This window comes from Chiroxiphia lanceolata, chromosome 5 (genome assembly GCF_009829145.1).
Source record: "Chiroxiphia lanceolata isolate bChiLan1 chromosome 5, bChiLan1.pri, whole genome shotgun sequence".
Lineage (NCBI taxonomy): Eukaryota > Metazoa > Chordata > Aves > Passeriformes > Pipridae > Chiroxiphia > Chiroxiphia lanceolata.
The window spans coordinates 18766749-18794604 of record NC_045641.1 but is presented as its reverse complement, the minus strand read 5'-3'; the positions used below and the strand labels follow the sequence as shown (position 1 = coordinate 18794604).

At 39.0% G+C, this 27856-nt stretch overlaps 1 protein-coding gene across 4 annotated transcripts; it reads right to left on the bottom strand.

Moving 5' to 3' along the window:
* Positions 1-1955: 1955 nt before the first annotated feature.
* On the bottom strand, positions 1956-27856 carry ZBED4 (zinc finger BED-type containing 4). 4 transcript variants are annotated; one of them, XM_032688612.1, is made up of 3 exons: positions 27749-27856; positions 20356-20435; positions 1956-7248 (listed from the first exon to the last, which is right to left on the bottom strand). In XM_032688612.1, the coding sequence occupies exon 3, from the start codon at positions 6837-6839 to the stop codon at positions 3321-3323; it is 3519 nt and encodes a 1172-aa protein (XP_032544503.1). In that variant the 5' UTR covers positions 6840-7248; positions 20356-20435; positions 27749-27856; the 3' UTR covers positions 1956-3320. The 4 variants fall into 4 exon arrangements, with proteins under 4 accessions (XP_032544503.1, XP_032544502.1, XP_032544504.1 ...); XM_032688611.1 differs by lacking the exon at positions 27749-27856 and adding an exon at positions 27143-27319; XM_032688613.1 differs by lacking the exon at positions 27749-27856 and adding an exon at positions 21688-21706.

The following is a 27856-nucleotide window of genomic DNA, read 5'->3' as shown; positions in this document are numbered from 1 at the left end:
TTGTTAACTGTATACTATATATTTTTCCCATGTTTGGAGATACTTAAATGAAAATTTAATGTGGTCAGCTCTGAAAAGGCTGTTGCAGATCTCTACTGCTTGCTCTTCCTACCTTTATTACTACAAAATATTTCTTGCTATATAGTTGTCACACCTGCCTACTCTTAAAAGAAACAAAAGCTGTAAGATGTTTATGATGCCACCAAATATCATCTTTAGTATCATCTACATTTACTTTCTATGCTAAGACCAAAAAATGCCTGCTTACTAAATTTATTTCTAAAGTTGCTAATGTACTGAAACTATCAGGTTAAGTATCACTATCAGGGTCACCATATCATTATGCATTAGGCAATGTCTGCTGCCACAGGGACTGGTGCAGCACAAACTCAGCTCAGTGAAAACTCCCACTGTTTTCAGCTTATGCTTTATTAGTCTGAAGGAAAGCGATGCAAAAATAGCAGGGGTTCCTATCCATTGCAAAGATGAGAAAGGTTGGAAAAAAACTAAAGTCCTAGCAATCACTGAGAATTTACATTAAAAAAAATAAAGTAAACCCAACACAAACCCCACCCTCTCAGTAACTTACCTCACTGCTTCAATGACAGCTTTCAGCCCTTCTCTTGAAGTCATTCTTTTCTCACAGGCAGCAGTGCCTGAACTGAAGAAGGAGATGCTCCCATAACTCCTACAGAAGGATCAGGGCTTACAACCAAAACCAGCAACCTTGTGTTCTCAGTTTCTCCTATTTTTATTTTAAGTATTTCAATTTTAAGGCATTTTGTGCCTGTGTATTATCTTCCAAAAAATTCTAACATAAGCCTATAATTGATTCTTAACCAAGCTGACACTGAAACAGTGCAGTCTTAAGAACAAAGCCCTTCAAAAAACCAAACCAAACCAAACCAGGGAAAGAAAAAAACAAACAGAAAAAGAAAATTGCAGATGCAAATAAAGTAGACTAACTGATAAAAGTTTACTTTTAAAAATAGTGACTAGTTCTTGTGCTCTCAGGAAAAGTTTTGACAAAAAGCATGACTATACAATTAATTATCCATACGAGTAAGATGCATATTTGGGGCTACAAAATGCCATCACTACAACTTTCCACACAGGGAATTAGACAGGAGCTACAGCAAAGACTGCTTTCAGAGGAGCCACGATGCTTGCTTCCAGAGAATTGTGGTTTTCAGGTAAGCTTGTTCACTATCAGCACTCCTGGTATGATGTGCTCCACAATGTTTTAAGCCATAGGCTTTATTTACATTCAAGCCTTGAGTGAAAATTATATCACTTGTTTAAAAAGAAAAAATTTTTTTCTTCATGCTCTACTTCCCTCTCCACTGGTTTGGAGAGATTAAAAATCTCCTTTACAAGGGTCAAGGTTATATTCACAGTTAAAATGTAGGGAAAAAACTGAGATAATAATTAACCAGTAACCATTCAAATTCACCTACTTCCAGCTATATATAAACGAGAACAAATAGTTTTATTACTGCAGAAAAACCGTGTGCTATTCTCATTTAACCCTAGAAAAACAAAGAAATGCTGACTGTTGATAGAAATAAAAATTGTCTTTTTAAATATTGGAGGCAAAATGCAGTATTAGTTTTTCCCAAGCACACTATATAGTAATTTACTTAAATAGTACAGGTGTAAATGTAACTCATGGAATAACAATTGAAATACCTGAAACCATAAAATGTTTTAGAGAAACGGCACATGGAAATCAAAGCCACCTGGGAAATAATTCAACAGATTTTCCTGAGATTAAAACAGCTTTTTTGAAATGAAAAGAACCAGAATCCAGGCTCAAGTCCAAAGAGCGAAATGGAAAACCAATCTTTTCACATACCATGTTTGGTGGTATATTTATGATTACAATTGTATGAAATTTCATTTAATTGTTGCCTTAAATCCATCTGAAAAATAAAAGGCAGTGTTGACTACCACTGGAAAATTGCAAATAAAATGTTTAATTTCAGAAACTGAGTTCACCATTTATAAATACACTAAAACATAGTAAATGCAAAATTAGATTAGGCATAGGTACAGTATTTTAACAAAGCTACAACTTTTCTAAAAGGTCATAGGCAAATGACTTGTTTCCCAAAAAGTATTCAATGAAAACTGAAATGAAAAGATGAATCTTTCTAGAGTTAAACCGTGGAGAACATTCCTTTCAAATTAAAATGCTGGCTATTTTTTCCATCTTATTTGAAATTTTAAGGGCTCTATATCCCATTTGCCTGATGGACACCAACAGTTAAGAATCAACCCTACTACATAAAGTTCTAAGCAGTGCACCATACCCATAAGGCTATTACTGAAAACCAGAAGATCAGTTATTTCTGTACTAAGAGCTTTAAGAAAGGCTGTTCTACACAATTGAAATTACATTAGGAGTAAGGGCTCAATTTTTACAAAAGGGACCTTATAGTTTTGATGCACTAAAGATTAGGAAAGGCTTCAGAATGACATTAGGGTCATCATGGTAAGTTTCTTGCCTTTTTTGTACATGGCATTAAATAACAAGCATTAATTCACAAACTTTGATAAGACTTCCAAAGAGCTTTTATAAATACCCAGAATATTTCTGTAGTTCAGTTAAAATGTAAAACCTGAACAGGAGAACCCAGAATGGGGAGTTTTATTACCGATTGCTGTATAACTGACATTCCATATCATCTTAAATTTAAGATTTATCTTCAGATATTAAGTCAACAGTCTCCTGTAAACACATCTTTCTCAATAACTCTTCTTAATCCTGTAAGTACTTTAGGGCTTGCAGTTAAAAACACCGCGTGATAAAAAGACAGCTTGAACCCCGTCTTTCACATACAGCTTTCTCTTGACAACTACAAAACCTGTTTTCTTGCAATTAAAGCAATGTTCAACTAAAATACAGTACCTGGTTTATGGTTTTTACATAATAATTGAATAAAAAACTACAGAATAGAACTGTTTACATCTTTTTTTTTTTTTTTTTGCCATTCTATTAAAACAAATGACTGAGCTTTTTTAAAGTTCATTTACAATTATGGATTAAAACCTACATAATTTTGTATAATTTGACGAGACAGGCTATCTCTAGTGTGAACTTTTAAAAAACATATATACAATATCTGGCCTGAAGTACTATGAATAAGGCACATGTAGACATATTGAAAGCTGAAAAAAATGATCCTAAAATTTGGAATTATAGTCACTGATTAGATGTCATACATGGCCCCTACTGGAGCAATTTAAAAATCCAAGTTATAGATAGTTAATATCCAGTGAGCAACAATAGATTTAATCTAGCAGTTTGTTCATTAGTTTCAATACTGGAAGTATATTAAAGGAAGATTCACTTTCAAAAAGATAAGCTTTTCAAAGTGTTCAATCGTTAACCTTGACTGACTAAAGTTGTTGCTTTCATTGGATGTATTAAACAATCTCTCTGAAGGAACAATGCTTGGTGGGCAACCCAAGAACCTGACAGCCAATTTTGACAGCACTGGCCAAGACGACTTTTTAAAGTTCCAGTAAGTTAGAGGATCACAGTTATGCTCAAGCACTTCTTCCTCCAAGTAAGAAAGCACCATTTCCTCTGGTAACTTTGCTCTCTCTTTCAGGTCTTTTGTTTTCTTCATGTCACCCATGAGTGACCAAAGATTATCTTCCCCATAGGAATTTGTAGATGGTGAACCTATATCACATCCATTGGAAACAGGTTTATCATCATCTGAGGTAGAACTCATTATTTCCAGCTCCCTGATTAAGTCTTGTTTATATTGTTCAGCCTCCTCTTCTGTAAATAAGGATGTTTTATACCGGGGATCCAGAAGCGTAGCAAAAATGTACCTTGGATCATGAAGTGTGGAGGACAATCTACTCACCATAGCTTCTTTCAAAGATTTCAGCATAGTATCTATGCCCATAGTTTCCTCAAATAGCATTTCTATTTTTCTGTTAAGTATATGAATCATTGGAATCACTTGGCTTAGAGTAGACATGTGTGTACTCATCTCCCTGCTTGCAGCTTCGAAAGGTTTGAGAGCATGACACACTGACTGCATGACTTCCCACTGATCACAACTTATTAGCTCCCGAAAGCTGCACTCTATTGACATTTCATCAATGGCTCTTTTCTGTTCAATAAGACGTTCAAGCATATGAAACGATGTATTCCACTTGGATGGAACATCTTGTATTAGCTGATGCTGAGGCAATTCATACTCTTTTTGCAACTCAGCTAACTTCTCTTTTGCTTTTGCTGACCGATGGACGCGTTCACAGATCTTTCTTGCAATACTAAGCAAATTCTGAACCATTCTCTGGCTTTTAATAGCCTCATTTACAATTACATTAACCGTGTGACTAAAACATTGTACACTTGAATGATCACCTTCATTTAAAGTTTTCTCTATACTCTGATTATCAGTAACAGTAATCCCAATCTGAAGTCCAATGGAAGTAATCCATGTTTCCCACCAGTACTCAAGCTGTTTTTGAATACTGATTCCATTGTAGTCGCAATCAATCTGCGATACATTTAATAGTGCTGAACAATGGTAATCCTCACACTGTGGTCGAAATGAAGACTCAAATGTTACCCAGTGAGCAGTCAGGGTTAGATATTCTCGTGTTTGGTTGCTCATCCATATTCCAGATGTAAAATGGATCACTCCACTTTCAGCTTCTTTAAGATGTGAAATAATTATTTGTTTTACATTATCATACATATCTGGAATTGCTGTCCTAGAAAAGTAAGATGGAGAAGGTAAAGAATATTGAGGTTGCAAATATTCAAGCAGCCTGTTAAAGCCAACGTTGTCTACAAAAGAATATGGCTGAAGGTCAAGTGCAATCATTTCGGCTACAAGACTTGTGATTTTTTTGGCAACTGGGTGAGAGTCACAAAACTTGTCATTGGTTTCATCAAAATTTGAAGATCCTAGTATTTCTGTGCGCAGTGGCATGTGATTATCCGTAGATGAGGATAATACTGTCTCTGGAACATCAGTTTTCAACACATTGTTATGAAACCGCTGCAAATGTCTTAGAAGGCAACTCGTGCCTAAGTTTGTTGGCTTTTTCCCCCTACTTATTATACGTCCACAGTGTGTACATATTACTTTTGTCGAATCTGCAGAACAAATTGAAAAGTGATTCCACAGTTTTGAGGTCTTCTTACTATTAACAGGAAATATAATTTGATTATCATGTGTAACCATTGTAGGTAAGTCAGTCAACTTTGAGGATGAACATTCTGCAGAAGCCAAAGTGGCATAAGGAGAATTTGCCAAACTCACATCAAGAAAGCTCTTCTGGTTTCCAATTACATCGGGATGGCGTCTGTATAGATGTCTCATTAAGCAGCTTGTGCCAACATCTCCTTTCTTACCACGGCTTATCATGCAACTGCAGTATCTACATACTGCTTTTAGACTGTCTGCAGGTGACAGTGAAAAGTGGTGCCAAACTTCTGATTTAAGCCTTTTCATAATCCTTTTGTTTTGCTGAAACACAGCAGTAGGTTCAAATATTAGTGGACCTAATCCCTCACACTGTTTTTCAGGAGATGAAACAAAGGAGACTTCACCTATATCATCAGAAGATGACAGCATTGAGTCTTCTACTAGAGCATCTCCAGAAGTCAGATTTGTATGGATCTCCTCGGAGATTCTGTCCGGAGAAGAAGAAACAGAAGTTGGTTCTTTCATTAGTTTTCCAGGAGAAGATGAGACAGAATTCAGATCGCTATCTGATGGTAGTAAAGAAGGCAATAGAGTTGGAGGTGTGGTGTAGAGAGGTGGTATGCTGGTACCACCCCCATTCTCTTGTAGGACAATGGAACGATGGGCTCTCCACATGTGTCTTATTAAACAACTTGTTCCCAGGTCTTTCCCATTTTTCCCTCTACTGAATTCATTCATGCAGTGGATGCAAACAGCTTTAGAATTATCTAGAGGTGACAAATAAAAGTGTTTCCAGACAGCAGATCTCCTTCTAGAACCTGATGCGCTCTTTGGAATTACAACTGTTTTTTCTGCTACATTCTCAACAGTGTCATCGTACTGGTTGTTGGGTAGCTGTGGAGATGAGCTGGCCATGATTTCCTCTTTGCTGCACTTTTCAGAAACTGAGAGATCTGATATTTCTTCAGAAGAAACAATAGAAACAGATTCCTCAATTATTCGATCTGGAGATGGTATTTTAGAAGCCATTTTCTTTACCAATTTTATGGGGGATAACATAGAACTCAGATCTCCAACATCTGCAGATTGAGGTGGCAGCAATAATGTAGACGAAGAAAAGGAGGATATACCTGGCATAGTTCCATTTTCTTGAATTAGTACAGTGGGATGGGCTCTCCTCACATGTCTCATGAGACAACTTGTACTGAGGTCCTTTTCGTTTTTACCCCTGCTAAATTCTTTCATACAGTACATACATATTGCTTTAGTGCTGTCTCTAGGAGATATAAAAAAATGGTTCCAAGCAGGTGACTTTTTTCTGGAGCTTATGTTTCTGCTAGAAAGGAGGCTTTGTGTCACAGCTTCCATTGCTACATCATACAGCGTATTACTATACTGAGAAAAAAGAGATCCATAATCATCTTCATTTTCTGTGGACAAATATTTGCCAGGGTTATTGTTAATGAAGTTCTTTTCTTTATCTTCCTGTTCATCGCTGCTGTCTGCATGTTTGAAATCATCTTGTTCTGTCTTTATATCCGTTCTTTCTAGAGTACAGTTAATGCTGTCTTCCTCTTGCTCTACTTTTAAGTTATTGATTTTACCCAATACAAAATTATCATCCATTCCGGGGGACTCTGCTTTACTCTTGTCCATGGATGACAAATTCTTCTTGCCAAGACTTCATTTATTAATAAATATAGATAATTTAAAAGATTATTTAAAATTTGATTAAAATTATGTATCTTGTATACTGAATGCACAAACACAAATGTGCACATGTGTTAAAATAATCTCTGGTTTATGAATCCTGTATCTGAGTTGTGTATAAGCAACTATAATTAGTCATAAAAATGCATTTAAAAATTATAGACTTAATTAATGGAATCTCTTTTTTTTCCCCAGGATCAGGACATTTCATGTCATAGATGAGTGTTCTCAAAGACGGCTACTGTTAAATGCTTCATGTTGTAGACATAATCCTAAAAAATGAATGTTCTATTTTCTTGTTGAAGGAAGCCATTCTGATGATCTTGATTGGGCAACTGTGATTCTTTTGCACCATCTAGAAATAAAAAAATCGAAGACAAAGTTTATTAACACTTCAGTTACTTTAAGTGACTACAGTAAAGGAACTGAAAACAGGCACTAAATGTTCTGTAGGTTTTAGTTTTTACTCCTTTGAGATAAAAACAATCAGCGTACTATTGAAAAAAAAAAAAAAGGAAAAGCTCCAACATTTATTCAATACATTTATTGCAGGCAAATATGTGTCTACCCACGAAGTTCTGGTTCAGTTTTGACAAAATCTAGGGTCCAAGCATTGCTTTTGTGTTTGCTTGAACATACCTGTGCCTCATCTGACATCATAATTCAACCACTGCACATGCAGATATATGCTAAAAACATATACTACATAGGTGTCTATATCTGCAGATATACATGAAGACAATCAGGCATTTAATCATCTTAGTGCAGAAATATGTACTTAAAGCCAGATGTTACATTATACTCCTGTACATGTGAGCCCTTCATTATTGACAGTATTTAAAAAAAAAAAACAAACAAGAAACCTCTGTTTAAGGGTGTCCAGCATTGTCACACTAATCTCTCTTTCTCTGACCATAGTTTCACGTGGTTGTATTTACTCCGTAAGACTCCCAGACATACTATAGAAACAAGCTACTTTTAGAGTTTCATGATTAAAAACTGAAATGTTTAATGTAGGGTCTGCGTAAATGCCGTACAGACGCTGAGGTCTTCCAAAAGCACAACAACATGGCTCAGAAGCAAAGACACACATGCTGGTGCCTAGTGCAGCACTGACAGCTCAAGTTCCTTGTGTACCCAAAGGTTACAATAGAAAGCCCCTTCACACCAAGATACACCCTTTCACTTGTGAGCAAAGATTTTTGCCCACCAATTCCAGTACAAAGAGTAGATTTCTGAAGTATAGTTGCATATAAACCACAGGGCCACAACAGGCTACAAAACCAGAACACCCCACTAGTCCCTCACAAACACAAAATTGTCTGCATTTGTCAGTCACTTTTTTTTCCACTATTGTTATATCAGAATTCTAAATTTTGCCAAACCCTTTTGCATTTATTTTTCTGTGTCATTAATGTAGTTATTGGTGCCTTCATTCAAGATAACAAACATTTTTGGCCACATAGGTGATGTCACACTATGTACTCCAATTTGTGCAAACTGAATTTTTTAGAACTCTTTCTCCACAGCTGAAGCCAAAACACAAATTTAAATCAGTTATTTTAAAAACTTCCCACAACTTTCATTTGTTAGTAAAACACAAGGATTGGGGTGATTTATGGGGTGTCTTGCAATGGGCCAGGAGTTAGACTCGATGACCCTGATGTGTTCCTTTCAACTCAGAATACTCTATGATTCTATGATGTCAGGAGACAAAAGGCGAAAATAGCCATAGCTACAAAACACATTAAAAAAGTCTGTGCTATTCACACAGACATTTCCTCCCTGTATCAAGATCAGTGTTATATTAGCTTTGTAACCGATTTTAATTCATTTTCTCTGAGGTCTGTTTACAAATCAGAAACACTCATTTTCTGTGGATTTCAGATTTATGGAAAGCCTATCAGAGTGATAACTTTCTTTCTTTTCCAGTGCAGAGGAAGGGGCAGGAAAAAGGAGGGGTAATCATCTTACTGCAGCTGTTTTAAGAAGAGAGATGGAACAGTCAGAGCGTGCTAAGAGGTAGGGAGCAACTCTGATTTTCTTTCTGTATAAGTTTTAGTATTTGTGCACTGCCTTTCTTTCTCCTTCTCAAGAAAAAAAAAAACTGTTTTCACATACCAAAAGATACCAGGGTTGAGCATGAAGAACATCAGTTTGAATGAAGGGAAAGACTTGAAGAAGAAAAGCTTTAGATTTCGAGAAGAAATTTAACACACTACATAGGACATTCCATAGGTTTGTGAAATCACATCTAAGAACAATTCTGGCATCCAGAGACTAAATTTACATGACTCAGTATAAAATTGAATGAAACACAAGCTAGTGATCACACACATACTGATGATACAGAAGCACTTGGATCTGCAACGAGAGAGAATGTAAGATAGTCAACTATTTTTAATAGGAATCAATCTAAGAGGATTCTTTTTCATCTTCACTTTGATCTAACCCATGAATTTGGAGCTTGTATTGCAAACAGGAAAAGCAAGAAAACATAGTAAGCTGTTGTGACTTAGGATCACAGAATAGAAAGGCTCACAAGCAAGTGACTCGATGCAGGGCTTACAGAACATAAATTATGCATGGCAGTGCCAAGTTACAGTAAGCACATTACAGATTCCTAGCTAGATTCACATAAAACACACGCACACATCCCCTGGCATCAGGTTCTGACAAACCTGTTCACAATTTCTTTGCCTCAAAACAGGTAATCACATCTCTAGCCTTCGATTCCTGTAATTTCTTAACTATGCAAAACCAATTCTAGGCTTTAAACATAAAAACCTGCAGAGATGCTTCAATTGCTTCTGTCCTGATAAGCAGTTACTGCTTGACACAGTGAAGCTTAAGGTAGCTGTGATGGGAAGATTTGGAAACCTGATAAAAAAGACCAGTTGCAACCTTTATAACCACATTTAACTAGACTGACATTCATTAAGTCCACACACTGCCAGCGGTTAAGTTCTTAATCGTTATCAGCCATTATCACTACATATTCAAACACTTAGGCCCTAATCATCTTATCCTAAATTAGCTTTGAGTACACAACGCCACTGAGCCGATGCCGTAGTTTAATACCGATGGCTGTGGTCCTGATGGTCTTACTTGCTGAAGCTGAGCAAGTGAAAAGGTGAGGGAGCTATTTGGACTCTGAAGCAGGAACTGTGGTGGTAGACTACGTTCTTCTCTATTTCTCCTTGCTGTTGCTGTGTGTTTTTAAAGCTCATAATCTCCTCCACCAAAAAAAAGATGTGGGAAGCCATTTCATCTGCTCCTGACCTTAATTATCTTTGTTTCTTTAGGACCAAAAAATTTCTTTAGGACCAGAACGAACAGAGATGTACATTTAATTCACAAAGAGGGGATAGAAAAACACGGGAATCAACAATTCAAGTAGTAAAATCTCCAATCAAAATCCAAGGATACAGGATAAGCAAGAAAGATTTCTGGTGCAACAAGTCAGGCTCTTTCCAATGTGCCAAGTGACAGCACAAGGATTAATGGGTACAAACAAACACAGGAGGTTCATCTTAATACGAGGAAAAACTTCCTTTGAGGGTAACAGAGCCCTGGAAGCAGCTGCCCAGAGAGGGTGTGGAGTCTCCTCTTGATGTGTTCAAAACCCACCTAGACAAAGATCCTGTACAACCTGCTGTAGATGAATGTGCTTTGGCAAGGGGGGTAGGACTAGATGATCTCCAGAGGTCTCTTCCACCCCCCACCATTCTGTGACACTGTGTTATGATGTTACTACATCACACTGTAAAATTAAGTTAAACTCCTTCCTTTCAAACACCCCTGTGTGTTCAACCCAATTTTCTTTAGAATACAATCTCTGGAATGCTCAGGGTTAGAAAGATAGAATGTTTTTCATCTCCTCTCATACCAACTATATGTATGAGTCTGTTTTAATAAGAAACAAAAAAGGATGGAGTGTTTTAAAATTTTATAGTCACCTTGAACAAAGTATGAATTTGGTTATGACCACCTTTACATAGCTTGTTTACCCTTGGACCCAAGCTACTCAAAATGAAGGACTACTGCTAAACAAACAGGACATTCAAGGAGAAGAAAAATGTGTTCAAAGGTACAAAAGGCTACAGGCAGACAGCTCAAAATTAAAGTGATTTATGCCTTTGAAATCACCACAATAAGATACAGAACCACCTTGCAACAACAACAACAAAAAAAAATCAAAGAAAATAAAGGGAACTAGAGTACAATTATCTATTCAAATGCACTACTCTGGACTATTAGCTCCTGAGTGGCTGCTGTGGTAAGAAACCTGCAGAAACATTTTATAGGATTTTCCATTTAAAATGGGGTTACTGGAAGCGTATGATGGTTGACAAGAAATATCAGGAGAATGCCACTGCCACAGTAGACTGCTATGACCTGAAGAAATCACTGCTAAAGGAAGGAGGTAAAAAGAGAAACACTAGTGCCTCAGAACCACAGAGACATACATTAACACACAGAGAAATATGAAAAGCATGCAAGAACACTGAACCAGGAGCAGATTATCTGTTTGTAAAGCACATTGTGGCCTGTAAGCTTTAAACAATTTTAGATTGTAGGTTGAGTAATCAGGCAATAATCATGAACTTGATTACATCACAGAAATTTGGTTCAAATAATGGTCTAGAGAAAGTAGTTTGAAACAAAAAACATTATTATAGAAGTGCATGTAGTGTAAATACACAGACCCACAACTGCAAAACACAAGAGCAATTTTTCAAGAAAGATGCAAAATGTGGAGACAGTGAAAGCCAAACCATTTGCTGGTCTGAAAAAAAAAAAAAAATCAAAAGTAGTACAGATTTTGAGCACAAGATGTACATAAAAGATCATTAAAAATAATTTGCAAAAATAGATAACAGTTTTAGAATAAATAGTGCTACCTTTGTTTATTTTTGGAAATGTGTAGGCATCATTAAGAACTCCAAATAAAAAGAAAAACATTAAAAGCAAGCAATACAAGCAATAAGGAGCAGATACTTTGAGAAATTATTTGCTTCAACTGCAATGACAAGTACTATGCTAATGACAGAATATTTACGAAAACAAAATAAAACCACAAAAACCAAATAAAGAAAGCTCCAAAAATCCAGAAAACACACATCTAAACCCTTTAACAAAAGAAGAACATGTTTCCATAAATGTATAGCCAGATGAACCTTACTGTTTTTGTAAGTTATAAATTCCTTGAAGAAGGAAAACTAAGAACAGTGACTTTTTTTCCTTAAGAAATGTCCTATGACAAAATGTCAGTACTAGCTCACCCATAAAAAACTACAGAAGTTTGCAAGATACTGAGCAGTTAAAATGTAGAAAAGACTGCAAAATTAGCATGTTAGTCACACTTTGAACAAGATGGGTCCTACTCAAGTCTCACTGAAGCTCACAGGAATCGGCACAGACATACAAGCTTGAGCTAGGGGATGCAATAGTGTAATCAGGAATAAAGCACAGTCAGGCTTAAAAGAAGAAACAAGTTGTTCTGGACTTCATGGGAGGTATAATTTGTAGAGAACTGCTGGGAGAGAAAAGAAGAGAATAGAGATTCCACCTTTACTATTCCATTACTTTTCCAGGCACCTGAAAGGCAGATCTCATGATAACCAATAACTTTTTTGGTTTGTGGTTCCACAAAGGTTTTCTCTCCAAACAGAAAATACCCTCTCTCATGTCCACGACCTCAAGCACTCCATCTGGACACAAAAGAATATTGTACCACCAATACTGTACATTGCTCCTTGTTGACATCAAGTCTTCTGTGAGCTCCCAGGTGTGCTCCTGCTACTTGTCAAGACACGACACAGAGACCTCCAATTTATTTGAGTATAAAGATATTTCATGCCCCTTCATGCTGAAAAACTCAGGGCTTGGTCTAAGCCAGGGCCTAATTCACTCATTGCAGGCAGAGAAAAAACAAGGTGTAGAGAGCTGAGTATTATAGTCACAACTATCATCATTAGACTCCATGTACTCGACCCTAATTACAAATGCAGAAATTTAGCTGAAGCAGAGACTGAAAAGTTAAAAAGACTACCCACTAAATGTAGATATTCCCCTCTTTCTTGCCTCCTGTCCCCCAAATAATTTTACTGTAAACACAGACTATTTTAAGCAGTAAAAGAGATCTGCTAGGGCCAAGTTACACTTTTTGGTTTAGCGGACTCTTCTCTATGTTCTCTATTTTCCATACTACCTCTAAATTAATAATAAAGTAGGAAGGTAACAGCTCAGAAGTGGAAGTTTTAGTCATAGACTATTGTTGAAGGGACAGCGTTGAGTTAAAATCTAACCAGCATATAGAAAACACCGAACACTGTACAAACTCAAACTCCTCAAACTTAACCTCTTACTCCTGAAAGATGTTTTATTTTGTACATCTGTTTTCTTCTCTTCCTGCTTTAAACATCAATGGGATGCTGTTTACTAATCATTTTGCTAATACTGAAACATCAGGAAAGATTCAAGAACTGAAAGCTCCACCTTCATATCAATATTTCCATCTCAAACTGTCTGCATCACGTATGGAAGAAAGTGTGCATTCCAGTTCCCTCTGCACACAATGGTACTGGCTTACTCTGTTGTGTGAAAGGTTGAAAATAATTTCTGACAGTGGCAAAACCGAAGAAAAATGGTATGATTTCCAGATCAACATCATTTAAAAAATGCTTTGGAACAAAGTGGAAATGAAGATGTAATTTTTTAAAGTAATATCTTTTAAAAAAGAGGATCCAGTTCTTAATTCAGTTCTTACACTAGTATATCCTCAACCATAAAACTTTTTAAAATGATTGAGATAATGGTTTTTAAATATTATACATTTCATATTAATTAGTTTTAAGATGCGATTTAAATAAAGATGTTAGCATGCATATTATTTACATCTGGCTGACATTTAACTCTGACATCCCTGTTTAGTGCCCAACAGGATTTGCTAAACATGCTCAGTCTCCAAATGCTTCATCAGACCCCAATGATACAGGTTGACTGCTCATTAAAGCAGGTGTCTGATACAGGGTTGGGAGTCAAAGCTCAAGCTTATTTCTGGAGAAATCAGTCTTTGTAATTTATTTGCCAATTTATTAAGCATATATCTACTTGAAGCATCATCCTGCACCACCTAGGTTTAAGCAGCACTGTTAAACACCCTAAAGCCCACAGCACAGAAATCCCCTTTCCATGTGATTTTAAACAGCATTTATCTTAAAAGTAAAATAAATATGCAAAGCTAAAGCAACAATCACCTCAGCCAAAACAATGTCGCTCCCAAGTTTTATGTAAAAAAATAAATATCACTGTGTTGCACTACCACCATACATAATATTATGTATCACCAGAAATAGTAGCACTATTCACACCTACAGCCACCTGATAAGCCTTTAATTCTTGCTATTTTTTCCTTAGTGCACTAAAAATACCATCAGATCTTAAATGGGGCTATATTCTTTCACATGTCCTTTGATAATTTCCCATAGCGGTACACTATAATGAAGGAGGAAGAAACAAAAGCAGGTTGTACACATGCCAGTAATTTCCATCCCAGCCTCTACTAAGAGATTACACATAAAAACCAGATATATCACATAATTTAAAGTAAATTATGTCAACATTTGCCTAGGATGTCTCTTAAATGTTGAAGTGTTCCTTCTCATCATCTGGTATGCAATACTTGCAAGATCTGTTTTTAAGCTATTGTTCACACCTACCAAATGTCAGATCTCTCTGTTCTTTGTTAAAATGCCAAAGTTTTAAGCAATAATTCCATTACAACTTAGCAGGATTTTCCCAAGTCTAACAAATCAGCTCAGTGTTACTTCAAAAGAAAGCTACAGCAAATTATATTATTGTGATACTATTATAATTTACAAATTTTGATAAATATCATACGCTAATAAGATGGGGTAATTCTTATTACAAGAAGTAGGGTGGTTGTCTTAAGAAAAAAATTTTTATTTTTTTTTTTCACACAGCCGAAGCATGTATTGTCCAGCTTATAGCATTTTTAGTGCAGGACATCAAAACTGCTTTTAGTATCTCATGCTGTACAATTTGGGGCCGAGGGATGATGAACGAAGGCTGAGGTAACACAACACAAGGTTAAAATGAAGAAGATAAAGATAAGAACTGATTAGGAAAGATGCATCACTATTATCACAGAAAAGGAAAAAACACACAACAAAACCCACAGTAACAACAGGTAAGCTCGGAAAGAATGAAAGACAAAAGACTGCTTTCAGAAAAGAATCAGAAAATGTAAAGCAAAGCTCATCTAACAATTCTTTTCCCCAAGTGATCAATTCTGTGCACAGCCCATTAGACTCTACTCTTCCTCCTCCTGTGCAGCCCACAGCTGACAAAGTAAGCGGGAGGGGATTAGGACAGGAGATTTCTCTGGAGTAGTCCACCTTCCTAGCTTGCAGTAAACTAAAAAACATGTATTTTTGTTTTATTTTTTTTAATATCTATCTTTAAATTCAGTAAGAGTGAAACCTTAAGAACTCTAAGGATGATTTCAAACAGGAAGGAATGAGATACCTGTAAAAGAGAAAACAGGGTTACAAAGCAGAACAGGCAGGATGATGAGGAATGAAAAAGCAGTTAGGAGAAGCACACCATGTCTTGTACACAGTACGTCTTCTTGGAACTCCTGCTGAAAACATCTATGTAAGTGTGAAAATCCCTCACAGAACGTAAACTGAGTCCTTCACAGAATATATTATTATATTAACCTGTTTGAACTATAATTTTTCTAAGATAAATAAAAAAAAATGGACCTTTATCAGTTGAACTGCTAAGACTATCATATATTAATATCTATTTTTGTACTAACCAAATCAAGTCTGGAGAGGTCTGTTCTGAAAACACATTCACAGCTACTCATCAGCCTGATTCTGTGTTCATATTGATGCCAGTTACTTACAAGTCCTCAGATAGTTTCAGCTGTGCTATGGAGAGGTTTTCCATGATTTACATATATCATATTTGTGTATCTGTATCATGACATAGTACTGTGCTTGTATTGAATGTTTGTATCCTGGAACGCCTGTGCACTTAAAGGCAGGTTAGAAAGAAAATGCTCTTAATAGTTCCTGAAAAGACAAAAAATATTTTCAAAAGTATAAACAGTAGTTTAAATGCTTCATAGGGAATTTTTACAGCTAAGCTTAATTGTTCTTTTTTCACAAAACTTTATTTCAAGTCAGAAGACACCTGGTATGGAGAAGAAACAGATTTCTTTGGAGAATCTTTTACAATTGAGGGCATCCTCTTTCTTCCTCAATTGAAGAAATATGTCTATATTTTTCTTAAAGCACAGAAAATATCATCATTTTACTAAATATAATGAAACAATATTCACAGTCTTACTATCCAAAATATTTTTTATAGTTCAGAAACATTCAGTTTCACCACCTTGCCAATGAGCATAAGAATTGCAACAAAAAGAAACAGGTAACTTTAAAACCAAGCTGCCATATCACATGCAGGTATAATCCATCATGCCCACAAAAGGGATGCCTCTTTTAAGTACTTTTTGTCATTCTGTATGTTCTAAGTAAATTGTACATTCCTGGGTAGCATCTGACATTTTCACCTGATATTCCAGGTTTAAAACCAATGAGCACAACACCGTCCCTCTCAAAACAAACATTCCAATTCACAGAACTGGGGAGAGAGAAATGAATGTACACATCTCTGTGTTCACATGTCAACCAGCCTGTCGCCCAGCCTCCATGAAAAGGGGTACTTTCCCTCTTAACTTCTTTGAGGCATATATTCTCCTTGCCTTCTTTAAGGCAAGGTGAGACTTCGCTGAGACCCAGCTGACAGGACAACCAAGCCAAAGGAAGCTGACGTTGTTTCCACCAGCACCACACTGAGCAACAAGAGGAAGTACAAAGAGACTCTCCTGTCCCTGGCAAACAAATAGCTCCTTCTTTGAATAGCTTCTTCTCCCAAAAGAAATAGCTTATAGAAAAACCATCCCACTGCTATAATTTGAGCAAATAGGGTTTTGCTCAAGGCGCTAATGAAAAATACGAGAATTTTAATTAAGAATAAAGCTTTTTGTAGTACCTATTCTAATTAGTGCAGTTCATGAGCTTTAATTCATGTAATGAAACCTGGATTTTAAATAAGTTTTAGAGAATAAGATTACACAGGTATCCTATTCAGACCAGGATCCACAACACTTTTAGTACAAGAACAGGTGAAGAAAAGGATAACCCTTGCTGTTCCCATTTGCTTGATTTCTATTATTATACGTAATTATTTTAATAAACCTAATATTTTGAGATATATATATATAAAAGGTAAATAAATAAAAACATTTAGAGAAAAGAGAGGGATGAGGAATCTTCCTGTTCTTTAAGGCCATCATTTTTTCTGACATTTATGACATTTCCTGTCATAAATGAATTACAGTCTCCCCACTGCACAGTAAAGCCACAGAAGACAACTCGAATCACTAGGAAAAGAACAGAACCCCAATTCCCTGTTTCCCAGTATCAAAAGCAAAGATGCTGCTGACAGCATGGTCTGCACACTGCTTGGGTCCCTGAAAGCTGGCCCACTCTTCCTACTATTTCGGCAGCTATTAATGCAAGTCACAGCAAATGACAACCTCTCATGTAACGAGTTTTACACTGTTGCCTTTTGGTTGTATTTTTTCCCTCCTGTCTGTAGATATGCTCCCATATCCTGCATATCATGTCCCCACCTTTAATGCAGAAGAAAGAAGGAGAGACACAAAGTATAGAAAATCTGATATGATTGCCATCAGATATGCCACATTTTAGCATTGGGATTTGCAGTGCCAAATCTTAAAGAAAAGCTCTAAAGACATAGGAGCCAGTAGTCAGGTGTGAGATATAAACAGGCAGCAATTTTCACACTGCTTTTTCCTCTCCTACCTCTTCATCTAGCACTACTAGATCTCTTTAATCAGGAACTAGATTTTCTTCATCTATCTAAACTGCACATAAAAGTTACTGTAAAACTAATTCTTACAGTGTATGCTAAAGGATCTAGGCCTATAACATTTCTGACCTACCAAAATTTACAATTTTAACAGAGAAGGTAACATCTGGACAGCAGAATACTCCCATGTTTGTTCTCGGGAGACCCCAGCCCTATGTAAGTACTCATTCTTAGGGTACCTGTTCTCGAGAGTGTTGCCTTAATCATAAATTGGGATTTCATGGACAGAAAGAACATTTGCAAAATGCCAACTCTCTGGGACACACTACGCAACACCAAGAGCTGGTGTGCAACAACTGCACTGCACTGCATGTACCATGTGTACTGGTGAATACATGATATATTGCATATTGATACACTGAAACACAGAGGAAAAACAAAGTCAGTCTTGAACTACCAAGCCATGAAGGAAAAATATCTCAGCAGGAAGCAGTATGAGATCACTTACAAAATTATGGATTTGATATATTCCTCATATATCCCCAAATAAACACATAAAAATTATGGTGTAAAAAAAATGTTGCAAGGAACTCAAAATATAGTCTATAAATGCATTTTTAGCCTGACAAAATTTATGTTAGCTCTGTTCCCGAGAGCTTACAACCTGAATTTCAATGAAGTACATGAATATGACAAAAAAGAGGTGATGAAGCATATAAACTTTCCTGTTGGAGCTCATATTGGCATTTAATTTATTTTAACACTAACGACTTACAGATTTTATTATCTATCAGAACAACCTTACTTGCAGTCAACAATTATTTCATATGGCAATATAATTCAAGAAACAGTTCTTGAAGATCCTAAGACCAGATACTCATTTTCATTAGACAGGTAGTACTAAAGTGGATACTTTTATTGAAGGTGTTTAACCTTGACAGTCAAAACAGAAAGGCACTTTAAATAGAAGTATAAAACACTACAGTGCTTGACATCATGTAAAGAAACGGTGCAAAGCATTCGGTGACCTCAAGGTGAGTACAACAGAATTCAGCATTAACTACATAGAGAGTGAACTTTTGGATATCCTGGCAAAAACAACATTTTATCAAGATTTCTTGACAGTGGTCTAAAACTGACTTGAAAGGCTGATGCAAATGACAACTACTCTTTCCTGCTCTTTGGCTTTGCTATAGACTTGGAAAGCACGAGCAGTTCATGTTTGCTTAGACTCTGATGTAGAACAATCTACAGGAAGATTTAGTGTGTAACAAAATCCCCCATGCACTCTGTAGGTGTCACCTAGGAAAACCTTGCTTCAAGGAATGAATCTGAATCATGCTTTTAATTTTCTCTACCTACAGAGGCCAGAGTCTTATGGTTCAAGGCTGCAAGAATTGGGGGTGTTCAGCCTGGGGAAGAGAAGGCTCCACAGAGACTTTAGACCAGCCTTTCAGTAAAGGGGGTTTGTAAGAAAGATGGGGACAAACTTTTTAGCAGGGCCTGTAGCGATTGGACAAGAGGTAATGTTTTAAACTAAAAGAGGGTAGATTCAAACTACATATAAGGACTAAATTTTTTACGATGAGGATGGCAAAACACTGGAACAGGTTTTTCAGAGAGGTGGTAGATGCCCCATCTCTGGAAACATTCACAGTCAGGTTGGAGGCTCTGAGCAATGTGGTCTAGTTGAAGATGTTCCTGACTGTTGCAAGAGGTTGGACTAGGTGGCCTTTAGAGGTCCCTTCCAACCCCAACCATTCTGATTCCATGACCCCACCAAGACTTCCTATCTCAACATCTTCCTGGTCTTAAAGATTTTGTCCATCTGTTGTTAACATGCATGTTAACCAATCACATAGGAAGCTTAAAAACTGAACTATTTTATTCAGGGCAGGGAGGGATGGGACAAGAAATAAACAGAAAGCTCTGAAACACTACACAATAACAATATTTATTGTTATTCTACATATAAATGCTGATCTGCATATGAACTTTTTATTTCTACCACATCTATTTGGGAATCTCAGGCTTCCAAAAAATCTGTGCACAACAGCTCAAAATGAATACATAAAGTTTTAATATTTTAAGACAAAAACCCTAGAAAAAATATTAAAACTAACTTTATCAGTGAAGACAGGAAAATCTGATTAAGATGCATGTAATTTGAATATAGAATTAATGTAGCATATAAGTTTCCTCCCCATTTTTAAGCTGTATACTTCATGGTAAGGATGTATATATGCCAGCTGATACCAGAGAGTAAAAGGTGCCCCATAAATCATAAAATAGTTACTATTTCTGTAACACTGTAAAGATATCCAGACTTCCAAACTTAATTTTTAAGGCTTGGGCATTCATACAAACCTCCTGCTAAATTATTAAGCTCCACACAAGTCAATGCATAGGCATACAATTATTCACTCCTTTTATCCATTGTCTTACTCTAAATAAATAAAAACAATGATACAAGACCCAAGATAAACAAGCTGCCCACTAGTTTATTGAGCAAAACAAACAAACTTACACATCTGTTCCAATGCACGCAGGCTGCTTCATTTGAGGTTAAATACTTGCTACTCAAAGTTAATGATGAGATGATTGTATCTAAGGAAAAAAAGAAAGTAATTACTTTTAGTGTGTTTTTTTTTTTTAAACACTTAGCTGTCACAGTGGCAAGTCATGGGGTTGTTTCAAGTTTCTCTTCAGGTGAGAGCTCCAGGAGTCAGTTACATGACTGGCTCTTGCCTGTTTTCAAATCCCTAGCCGGCATAACCGAAAAAGCAAAATTAGACATTTTCACCTCTAGAGCTCCAGAGGAAAAAAAAAAAAAACTGCCTCCCACATGATTACTAAAAAAATTTGTAAGTCAAATTTTTATACTTATCTTGGCACTGCTCCATTTTTTTATGCCTAAGCTTAATGAAATGGAGTCTACGTTACATGCAAGACTTCAAAGGAACGTGCCAACACCTTTCAGTGCACTACAGGATTCACCTGGCAGCTTGTTACACCTCCTCTTCATGAGCTAAACATATTGCTTACACACTGCACCTACTGTGTGTATTAATCAACATGCAATAGTATAGGATCAACACAAGACTATCATTCCCCATATATGAGAAAGGAGCAATTGCAAGTGGAGCACATTAGGTCACACATTTTGACTTAGCAACAAAACAGACTGAAACAGTCTATCACAGGACACATTTTCAGAGTTTTGCAACTTCAGTCCCACTGACCATCATACACACACGAGTGCCACTGCGCAGAGGCCCCAGCTCTTACACTGCCCCAGTACACTGAAAAAACCAAACACAACCAACTAAGAAATCTTTTTGTCACCTCAGAAAATCCAGAAAATAAGCTTTGACTCCAATTCCAAATGCAGAAAGAGCTGGACTCCGAAATGCTTAGTGGTCAGGATGTCACTTTGTCCTCTTTTCTAAACTTCATATGGGTCAAGCATCAACAGGAGTTAAATCTGAAAAGCATTCTCCCCACCAGTCAGTGATTACTGTTCTTAATCAAACTGTGAGATGTTTAATTATACACACACAGACACACACATATATATCCACACTTAGTTTTTTTTCCTTAGGAAGGAGAACACTTCTCAGAAGGCAGAGAGTCCTGATGGACAGCTTACTGTGCGTTATGAAATGAATTATATGTAACTTCTTTGACTAACATTTTTAAGTAAAAATACCCCTATAGTGCCTCTTAAGCAAGGGAAACATCTCCAGAGCTGTGCTGCTGGTTAATTTGACTGTTGAGACACTTCAGCTATCCCTATTACAGCAACATTTAAATAATATATACAGAGAAGAAGGTGTCAGGCAAGCAGACAGAGACCCACCCGCTCGACACAGGGTGCTCAGTGGAGCGGTTCGGGAACTCTCCCCAGATGTGGATTAAGTTCCTCAGGCAAAGCAGGGAAGTGAACCTGGCTCTCCCACATTCCTTGCAAGTGCCCGAGCCATCAGACTACAGGTAAGATACAAGTAGAAATATGCATCTTTATGCTCCCTGATATCTTTAAAAAACAACACCAAAACCGCTCACTGCTTTCATCCCCATTTTCCCATTCTTTGATTTGTTAAAGATGACTATAGTTTCAAGCCAGGCCAAAGATTTCACTAAATTCAAATCAGTGCTTGATTGTTTATTTTAGTGAGAAGAATAACAAAAAAAAAGTCATTTTAGCTGGATCTCAGCTTATTTTCTTTAAAGGCAAACACTGATTCAGAAAACAGTATACAAAATTGTAGCAACAGGTCAGCAGCATAATTATTGACAAGCTATTTGAATTAATATATTTGGGGCGAAACTGGTACAAATTCTTTGATCATTGTCACATGAGAGAAATATATGATTAATTTTAAATCCCTTTTCCCATACATTTTGTAAAGAATTGCAAAAAAAGTATTGCTAAATATGTCCAGCTGTTAAACCAAGCCTATTTTCAGCCATAATTTTCAAGTTATTGACTACTGATACTCAGAATTAGCTTTTGTATTGAACGTACAGAAAATCTGAGCACTCAGGGCACAAATTACTCTAACACACCAAAGGAAAAATATATCTGTATGACACTAGTGAAGGCAAACTAACAGACATGACTCAAAAAAAAAAAAAAATAGAATCAAACAAACTTTCAGGCAGCTGTAACAATGGACTAGCAACGCTCTAAACCTTCAGAGGGGGATCATCCAACCCTACATGTCCTTAAACAGTAGAGAAAGGGAAAGAGGTGAGAGATGGAAGGGACACAACTGTGCAGTAATTGCTAAAGAGAGCACACAGGTTGCAAGTTTATATAAAGATTATAGTAATATAATAATATTTCTTATGTCAACATCCACTGAAAACCAGTCTTAAAGAGATTACAGGAAAGACTTCAGTTTTCAATATAAAAAAATTCACTATTTATTCTGAATTATCACACTTGAATGAAAATAAATCAAGCTGTCTCCCTGTTGTTCCTTTAACAGCCCATCATATTGTGAACTATCCCATCACAAAAAAAACCCAAACACAACCCCAAACAAACCTACAGCAATACTACCATGGTTAAACTATGTATCACACTAATTTAGGAGAGAAGTTCCTTCACTTCAGTGGAAAAAAAAAACAAACCCAAACCAAAAAAGCCCACAATAAAAGCTTTAGTTTTTCTTGCCTCTGGACATATGAGCTTTAAACTCTGGATTTCACTTGAAAACTACCTTTAGGCCATAGAAACTACTCAATTTTTTCACTAATTGATTGAACTCTAACAATTCCATAGTTGTGAATTGACCAATACTGAAGTTGCCAGCAGCAAATGCAAAATAAACAGCCAAAAATGTGCAGAAAACAATACACAACTTCCACATGAGAATGCTCTCTTTGGGAAGTCTGTTTTTAAAGTCTACACTACAACAGATAATATTATGTAAATTACATTAATTTATGCCAATACTACTAAAATACCTAGATTGTCCCTACTTAGGGAAAATATGCCAGTCGTGAAGATGAGTTAAACATCCTGCTCTGTATTTTGCAAAATTCCCCACTAAACTATCTACAATACTGTTTCTTATATAAGCCTAAGCCAATATATATATATCACCATGCTATTTGAATAAAGCTGATTATTTTAACTGTACGTTAGTGGTAACCCCATAGCACAATATGCTCACTTTGAAGATAAGAACTCATAAAATTAAAGGCAAGCTGCAAAAAACCAGGATTTACAAAAATGCAGTCTTCACTGTAAGTGGTGGTAAAATGCAGCAAGCTGTTGGGAGATAAAACATGTGCATTCTTTAACTCAAACTTTCTCAGAGCAAAAAAAAAAAAAATTTCTAAGAAGTTAATGCATTTAGGGTTCTAAAAACTAGAAGAGAACAAATTCCAAGAAAAAAGGGAGAAGAAAACAGGAAGACCCAATAGGTTCAAAGGACACTTTCTTTTGTAATACCTTGTTTTTAAAAGTATTTGACAGGTGGATATTCTACTTCAGTGGATGAACAATTTCAAAAAAAGTGCAAAGTTCTGTATTGTCAAAGGCCCTGTTTAAGTCTTAGTGATGTGTTATGTCTTCTGAAGCAGACCCACTCTGCACTAACCACCTTTGACACTGGCTGTTCTGCAAACACAATTCTTGCTCAGGACATTTACTGTCTTTGTTTAAAATGAGCCTTAATAGGTGAAAACATCAGAGAGAGGGTGTAGAAGACAAGGTAACAAAGACAGCAAACATTCTGCTAAGCTCATCACCTGTCTAGCCTTTTGCTGCTCTATACTTTGCTTTTCACATTATCAATGCCTATGCTGTACCTGTCACAATTTGGCTTTATATAGATGTCAGGAGTGAGTGGTTTGGCTGCTTAAAGAAACACCGTCAAAGGTACTGGCAAAAGTAGGGTTTAATATCAATATATGAAAACACAACTTTACAGAGTTTGATGGCAAGGCTCACTCTACTACTTACTACACAGACTAAAGCACACAAAGGAAGATCAAATAAGAAGTAATTTGGAATGATTTACACAAAAGCTGGGAATGCAAAAGAGGGTAAGAGTGTAAAGGATATGCTTGCAAAGATAAGCATGAAAAAGAGTTTAGCAGCACTTATTCATTCAGTACTTTAACATTTACAAAGCAATTTGATAAATTTTATTACAATTATAACAATGATTTAACTACAGATTTGAAAGAGTAAAATTCCTACTATAGTCAATTCACTCACACAAAGGTAAGACAATGTGTGCAGCTATTTCTATGTGTGTAAAGGTACCTATCAGAAAGTCCCCTCAATTTCAGTGAAATACTTCAAAGTCCTTTGCATTTCCCCATAGGCAAGGGCTGCACCTTGAGGAACACGGTGATGGAGGGCAGGGGGAGACAGTCCTTTGAGTACCAGACTTGAGGGTTTGTGAGCTCTGTGTCCCACCAGAGGAAGGTGCTGGTACAGCCCACTGGGGTCCGGTAGAGCACAAAGGGCCTCACTTAGGAGGGCTGTTTATAGGGTCGCAAGATGATTGACTTTGGTCATCAGTAAGTTTCCATCCTGGTCATAAACCAAGCCAGTAAGTACAGGGTTTTTTTACCCAAAGTGCAGTAACAATGGTACCGTTCCACTTGGGCTACCATTCAGGTAAATGGTTTACCAAGGCTACAAAGGATAATTGCTTATCCTTTGTTTCCCACCTTTACCATGCCAGAGCTCCTGGTAAGATCAGGGAGTGCCTCACGGCCCAGCTGGTACGGTCAAGGGACGCTTCACCATTCAGCCAGTTCGGACAGGGCTTATCAGGAGCTTCCAAGTAGGCAGAGCAGTCACGAGGATGGGGGGGTGGTATGGTACACCACCAGAAGTAAAAGAGTCATTGTTATTCAAAAGTACATAAGTTTAGAAAACTTTTCTCTGAAACGCTTAGTTTAGATATTTTGTTTTACTTTCATTTTACTTATTCTTAATCAATTCTTACATTTGACTGCTCTGGAGAACTTCTATGGAATAAATTCCTCAACACCTGTGAAAGTTGGAAGGTACTTGGAACACCAAGTACCAAAGTAGATAGATATTCAACTATATGAAAACTGTCAGCACCTTGCCTAGCAAACAGCACTCAAGTTTCTAATAGTCCACAAAAGAATTTACGCTGCTTTTAACATACAGTGAAAAGATGCAAGACTTTTTCCTCTGCAAAACCCATCTCCATAGCAAATAATAACTAGAATGCCCCTACCCAGTATTGTACAAACAGGCTTCCTAGGAGCAGTGTGGTATCTTGGGGATAGCTGATAAAGTCTTCCAGACTTCACTCCCCCAGTATGTGTTTCCACGAACATCCTCCCAAGGGTGCACATCTGTGCTTTAAGTGAAACGCTGCATTACTGGAAATAACCTTTAGAAGAAAAGAGCTGCGCTCACCCACTTGAAAAGCAAAACACATGCACATGCAGAGTGGGTCTTACAGACACCACCACCTAAAGCAGGTCTGAGAAATACATTCATGTTATGGGGGCCTGAAAGGCCTTCTCTGCTTGGCATTACAGTTGTAGCATGACAGCTCAGGCTAAATTACTGAAATCTCTCAAAGATAACCCCCCCAGAAACAAGACACGACCGCTTCTAACATGTAAGCGCCAGAGAGAAAGATCTCTACACTGCAAAGCCAAACTCTACTAAACTTAGCAATGATAAGTAGAATGACCATTAATCCAAAAAAAAAAAAAGGCCTTTTACCTTTCATTGCAATAATAAGTGTTTTTGCACTTTCAGCAGGCTGTACGTGCAGCAAACAACTTTAAGTGTATCGGACACCCTCTGGAATCCAGCACGCATTCTAACACAGCCAGTCTAACATAGGCAGCTGTCTCTGAGTAGCTCCAGGAGTTACAGAAGACATTTTTTCAGCAAAATTACCAAACAGAAAACGAGAGCAGCAGTACACGAAAGCTAAATCCTGCACTTTTCCCAGGCATCTCTCTTGAGAGCGACTCTGCTCAAGAGGGACAGGAGCCTCCCCGCACACACGCACAGACGCGGTGTTTACGCGGCGGCCGAAGCCCTGGCGGGCGCCTGCCCATCTCGTGTCCCGTGTCCTCGGGGGGAAGCGCTTTTTGCGATTTCCGAGGCTTTCCGGCGCCCGACCAGAGAGCCTATGCCCGAGCGGCCCGCCGTGCCCGGGCAGGGCCTGTCCGCACCGTGCGGGGGGCGGTGAGGTCCCCGCTCCGGGTTGCCGGGCCATCTTGGATCGGGGTGCCAGCGACCACATGGTCCCCGCTCCTTCCGCGGACTCAGCTCCCGCGGCCCCGCCAGGGGGGCCCGGGGGCGAAGCCCCGGCGGGTCCCGCCGGCCCGGCCCGCACACAAAGCCGAGCGGGCTCCGTGCTCGGGGCGCGGCCGGCGCCAGGGCGGGCACCGCTCCCGGGCAGGAGGCGATGGAGCCCCTAGAGCGGCCCGGCCAGCGCCGGGTCTTCAAGTCCCTGGGTACCGGCGACCTCCGCCCGCCGGACCGGCCGGGCCCCCTGCGGGGCCCCGCAGACAATGGAACCGGCACCGCGGGCCTGGTCCCCGGCTCCCTGCGCCGCCCCGCCGCCACACGTCCTCTGCCCGGCCTGGCGGCGCTGTCCCGCGGGCGCTCCCGGCCGGGACGCGGCGCCGGGCCCGGGGTGCGGGCCCGCGGCCGCACAAGGCACCAAGGCCGCCGAGGCCAAACACGGCGGCGGGCGCGGGGGGAGCGGCGGGGCCGGGGCAGCAGCGACCGGACCGGACCGCCCCGCCCGGAGCCCTCCCGGTGCCCGAACGCTGCCACTCACCTCCCCGGGCGGCCGCCGCAGGGGAAGCCGAAAGTGGTCGCTGCCGCCGCCCGGCCGGACCCGAAGGAGTTAAGAGGAAGGGCCGGGCGAGCCCGTCCCATTCATTACCCGGCGCTTTGTCTCGGCCGCCGCCGCGGCGCTCGGCAGCTGCCCCGGCTCGGCCGCCGCGGGGCGCGCGGCGCAGGCGCGGGGGGCGGTGCCACGCACGGCGCGCGACATGTCAGCGCGCCGCGGCCGCAAAATGGCCGCCTTGGGCCGCGCCGCCCAGGGCCGGTGGCAACGGCCGCCTTCAGCGCTGCCGCCCGCCGCGGTCCTGGGCCGGTTGAAGGCAGTGGCTGTGGCGGCTCTAAGGGTGGTGGGCTGGGGCCGGGGCGGTTCCTATGGTGCTTCAGGCCTGGGAGGGCTGCTGGGGCCTCTACCCGGCCGGCTGTTCCTTCCCCGGGAGGCCGCGGGCGGGCGCCTCGAAGTCCCCGTGGGCCGGGTGTGGAGAGGCCTTGCTGGGCATCGCTACGCTGGAGCAGGCACGAGCACGCTGCTCTGAGCGCGGCCCTCGCCTTTTCATTAGCTTACCCTGCATTGCGCGTGTTTGTATTTAAAAAGACCCACCTTGATGTGTGTTCGCGGTTTAGTGCACAGCGTGTTTGGTTCTGGGCGCTGTTTTGCTGTGCTCAGTCTGCCTCGGGAGCGGCCCTTCTCGTGGCACTTGAGTCCCAC